The sequence below is a fragment of the Pinus tabuliformis genome, chromosome 9, assembly GCF_031772625.1.
Source record: "Pinus tabuliformis cultivar Carrire ecotype Pingquan chromosome 9, CPIR1, whole genome shotgun sequence".
Taxonomy (NCBI): domain Eukaryota; kingdom Viridiplantae; phylum Streptophyta; class Pinopsida; order Pinales; family Pinaceae; genus Pinus; species Pinus tabuliformis.
This window is the reverse complement of record NC_142307.1, coordinates 704,811,615-704,816,777: the sequence shown is the minus strand read 5'-3', so window position 1 is coordinate 704,816,777 and position 5,163 is coordinate 704,811,615. Positions and strand designations below refer to the sequence as shown.

General features: G+C 38.3%; 1 protein-coding gene across 1 annotated transcript; it reads right to left on the bottom strand.

The window, feature by feature from the left end:
- Positions 1-858: 858 nt before the first annotated feature.
- LOC149150629 (uncharacterized) lies at positions 859-2,568 on the bottom strand. The gene has a single exon (XM_089442878.1). It carries the CDS (start codon positions 2,566-2,568, stop codon positions 859-861), a length of 1,710 nt encoding a protein of 569 aa, XP_089299004.1.
- Positions 2,569-5,163: the final 2,595 nt, after the last annotated feature.

The window sequence follows — 5,163 nt, the reverse complement described above, 5'->3', positions numbered from 1 at the left end:
AAATATTAAAAAATCTTTTAAAAACTTCATTATATGTAATGAATTGGATCACACCGAAAAAATCGAATTGGATCACACCGAAAAACGATAACTACTTAACTGTTTTGCAAAATTAATTTAAATCTAACAAAATAATTAAAATATAATTTAATTATTTTATCAATATTATATATAAATCATATATATAGATTAAAATATAATTTAATCATTTTATCAATATTATATATAAATTATATATATTAACTAAACAGCAAAAAAATCCAGAAATAATTTTTGCAAAAAATTTAGTCATTTCGTTTCAGGGTGTACATTATAAAACCATTGATGATACAAACAGTCTATTCTAAAACGGTCTATTATAAAGAGGTGTCCTAATTTATTTGTTTACTTCATATTTTTATCGATTTTGTTTTCTTTCCTTTTCTAGTGGAGAAATATCAAAAGAAATGGTGCTATCATTAACAGGTGATAGTATCAATAGTAAAGTTGCAATTTGGAAATGCGCATCTTATCGAAGCTACAGTTTTATAATTATCACATGATAGTATCAGCAGTAAGCTTGCAAATTTGGAAATGACCCTCTTGTTTAAGCTACGTCAAAGTTCTACTATGCTTTATTAGATAATGGTAGTATCAGTGGTACCGTTTTCAGCTCCCGCCATAACACCACGAGTGATAAGCTTTCAACTCAGAATATCTTTACATAAAAACTGTGCACAACCCAGTAACTTTATTTTTGTAACATGCTAACGAGTTTCTATTCCTGCAACAATACTCTATTATAAAACCAACCATTAAACAAACCAATCTTTTCATAACACTCCAAAGAGAAGATTTAACTGTAAATTATGACGATCTCTAGGGTTCTACTAATGTCATTCCGAAAAGTCTTACTCCTTTCTTGGCCGTGGGATGGACGCTGGATGCCGCTTTGTGTTCCGGGGTTGCCAATTCTTGTACCGCCGGGGGTCGAGGAGGGTTTACTAAAGGGTACAGTGACCTGATCTTTGCACATTCATCGCCAGATTTGAGCGAGCTGTGGAGGTTTTGATTAATATCGTAAAAGCTGCTTTTGTATGTTGGTTTGGTGGGCGGCTCCGAGCAATAGAATGGAAACACTCCGTTCAGACGAGTTGCAGGGCTCTGAGACCATTCGGCAACCACATGACCGACTCTTTTGTTGAGGGGGGGCATCCATTGAGCATTATACACCACGGAAGCCTGAGCTCCGGAGTCGAATGGATTCAAGGATGACAAGATACTGCTAGGATACCTCCATGCCCCTTTGGACTGGTGTGAAGAGGGGCCATCTGCGAGTCGGAGCTGACGCAACGACTTGCGTCTCCAGCTGATGTAGAACTTGCAAGGCCGAGCCACCTCTCTGTGAAACGAAACAATATCGCCCGCTTCCAACTTCTTTTCCTTCACAAAGCGACTCCACCCTTTGGTCAGAACGTAGCTCTGGCTGCTCTTCCAGTACGAATAACGAAATCGCCAGACTTTCCCCGTGTCATCTTCGAAACTCAACAGCAATCCCTTGTCGTGGGTATTGACATCCACAGGAAAATATTTTTCGGCATGATTCTTGGGAATCACCATACGATTCAGCTTGCCCACGTCGCTGGGCGTGACGGCCTTGTCGAAAAGGTGTTCCCGAGAAAGACCCGCCATGGCGGCGCCGGAGGTGACGGCATTCGGGTTTCCTTCGGAGGCTGCTTGGTCTTTTTGACAGAAAATCTCTCTGCGGCCGGAACCCTCTGACCCCGACGCCTCGGCGTTCTTCATGGCGACCGACCGAGCTGCTGCCATCATGATCCTCTTTCCATGATATTCAAGTTCTTCGTCATAAGTGTGCTTTCGAAGCATGTCGACGATTGCTTCCTTGTTGAACTCGCTCATGAACCGGTCTTCCAAATCGCCGCCTCTCCCCAGACAGAAATTGATTATGGCCTCCCGACCCCGGAACTTGAGTGCCGCTCGGTCGTAGGCCCTGGCGGCGTCTTCTTCTCTATTGAACGTTCCCAACCAGACCCGCTGGTGTTTCTCGTAAATCTGCGCTCCCCATCGGCCGTTGGGCTGAGGAACCACACCCTTGTACTGAGACGAAGGCAACTTCCCAGCGTACTCCATCGACATTAAATACCTTCTCAGATTCCCACATCCATTGGACTCTCCGTTAGATCCGGCCACTACCCTTAATCCTCTTTCTATTTTCTCTCGCTTAGGGTCTCTTCCCTTCTCTGATAGTCCCACGACAGAAGAGGTGAATTCCTCCATCATGGCTCTGCCCACATCTCCATCTTGCTCTTCTTGAGTGCAGAACTCACCCTTCATTGCCTCGTTCACTGTGTGCTCTCGAGCTTTATCTGCGGCGAACTGGTTTTTGCAACCGAGACCATGACTGGGAGAGGTTGATGCAGAGGCATCCTTCTTGCTACAAATGGTAGAGTTCACTTCTGCGTCCACAGGACAGCAGGCCAAACTTAGTACCACATTGGGACGATGTATCTCCGACTCTGACAGAGTGGTTATAGTAGCAAATTGCTTATCTCGATAGTGTAAGTTCATCATAACACACCCTGGAAACTTTAGACGGCAATGCAAAGCTTCCTTCAACAATGCGATATGGAATTGGGACTCATTCAATCACAAACCTTGCATCGTCCATAAAAAGCCACAGGCAGCACTGTTCTTGCGGTCATGTTGATCTGATCTCTCCTCAATTATAGGAGACAATAGTTGAGCATTAGAACTCGAACTCGATATTCTCTCGAATTTTTGCAAACCTAATAATGAAACTCAACGATTTGGAAATGTTTGATTAAGACTGATGTTAAAGATGGCCAGACTGCCAACCGGAAACAAGGAGATATAGTTCGCCACTCGTATGGAAAACAAGAACAGAGTGCATTCATGCATTGTTTTGTATTATTATTGTTTAAAAGGTATAGGCAGCACTGTTCTTGCGGTCACGTTGATCTGATCTCTCCTCAACTATAGCAGACAATAGTTGAGCATTAGAACTCGAACTCAATATTCTCTCGAATTTTTGCAAACCTAATAATGAAACTGAACGATTTGGAATCAAGTTTGATTAAGACCGATGTTATAGATGGCCAGACTGCCAACCGGAAACAAAATATATAGTTCACCACCGGTATGGAAAATACGAACACGATGCATTCATGCAATGTTTCGTGTTATTACTGGTTTTCTTTCTGTTGGTAATAATAATTTAACGCTTATTATAACAATAAGTTAATTTTAATCATTATTATAATAATAGTTTAAGTTTAATTATTATTATTATTATTATTTAATTTTAATTATGTTCAAGTCAATATTAATTATAATACAAGATTATTTTTAATACAAGGTGGGATGATAAAACTATTTTTATTAATTTTTTATTATTATTATTATCCTATTTTATAACTTTCTTAAAATTTAAAAATAGATAACATCGTTGCATTCATCTTATAGATAATTTTCCAAAAATATAAAATTCTCTTCGATCTTACTCTCCTATCAAAATATAGGGATGTTGAAAAATTGACCTATCAAGACTCGCCACATTATCTATCCTACCACGTGGTTGTCCAATTCATGTGCCACATTACCCCACGTGGAAGCTACCGAGCCGCTCATAATATTTGTCACAACCATATTCCAATACATATTATGACTTACATACGCCGGGTGACCGCCCCTATGCCGCCTCACCTCGACGATAGAATCCCGAGAATTCCCATCGTAGTGGACGTCTCGGCTCTTGTTGAGGCATAAGTTCTTGCTATGTGTGGCTTGCAGGTTGCTGCACCTAGCCTAGGTTTATAGTGGCAGCCAGTTGGATTTGATCCTGGGCCTGCCCAGGATAACTCTCACCAGTTACCGATTGTCCTAGTGTTAAAAAAAAAAAAAAAAAAGAAAAAAATTGTCACAAGAAGATTGGCGGGGATACGTACTGCCACTTGCCATACTACCATATCAATTCACCGAGGAAACAATCAACCAATTGTATGGGGCAGGGCTCCTTTGTGGACCCCTCCTTCCCATGGTTTCTTGGGAGTAGGAAGCGGAGCAGGGGGCTACATTTTCAGAAGCTTCCGTGTTGGGAATGATTTTGGGAGTGAATTTTATATAATATATATTTTTATACATTTTGATGCATATATGTCAACAAAACCATGTAGAATGATAAATTAGTGATAAAAAAACATAAAAACATGGATTAAAACATATAACGTCTACAAATTACAAGTTCACATTTATATAGCATGTAAGAGTGCACAAAAACAAAATAACATTGAGTGCAATCCATCTCTCAACAAAAAATACATCAACAAATAGGCTCTATATGGCCTCTAGCATCCAAAAAATCATGCTACAACAAATACCTACATCTCATCAATATCATTGCCTATCTTGGGATCTTTGTCATTAATATTACCCTCTAAGCATTAACATAAGATAGAAAAAACATAGCATGTGAAGTCAAGATTTTGTTTGAGTGATGGGTACATTTTTAGTAGGGTCGTGATAGAGGAGTTCGACAATAAATGTCACTAACATCAAGGTACATAGAGGACTTGGTGCTCGTGATTAAATACAAGTTCCATACCCTAGTACATGATAAATTCAATGAAAACATTGCAATCCCCCTAATCTTGAAATCCTAAAAAGCTGGATTTTGAGTGAGAACTAAACTTCTACTTTCTTCATATGAAATCCAATGAGGTTGAAACCACTCTCAAACATCCTTATATGAAATCCAATGAGGTTGAAACCACTCTCAAACATCCTTAGTCATATCATAGTAATGTTAAAAATTTAAGTAAAATGACGAAAATAAAAGATAAAAGAGAATGTCACTTTTACTTAAATTCCTTAACATCACCATAAATTCCATACCAATACTAAAATTGTAAACTTGAATATTAGACTTGAATGTAATTATTAAATTTTCTAAAAATATACATTATCTACTACTTAAGAAAAAAGCTATTAAAATTTATATTATAAAAACATACTTACTTTATTACCTTATAGCTAACTTATTAAAAAAAATAACATACTCTTAACTATGGAATACAAAATGATAAATTAACTAAAGAATTTATTACACTTTCCAAAAAAAATTCTACATATTTAATCCAAAAAATA

Bases quoted from the DNA above. Each gene is read 5' to 3' on its own strand.
- LOC149150629 (XM_089442878.1), bottom strand. From the start codon at position 2,568: ATGAACTTACACTATCGAGATAAGCAATTTGCTACTATAACCACTCTG.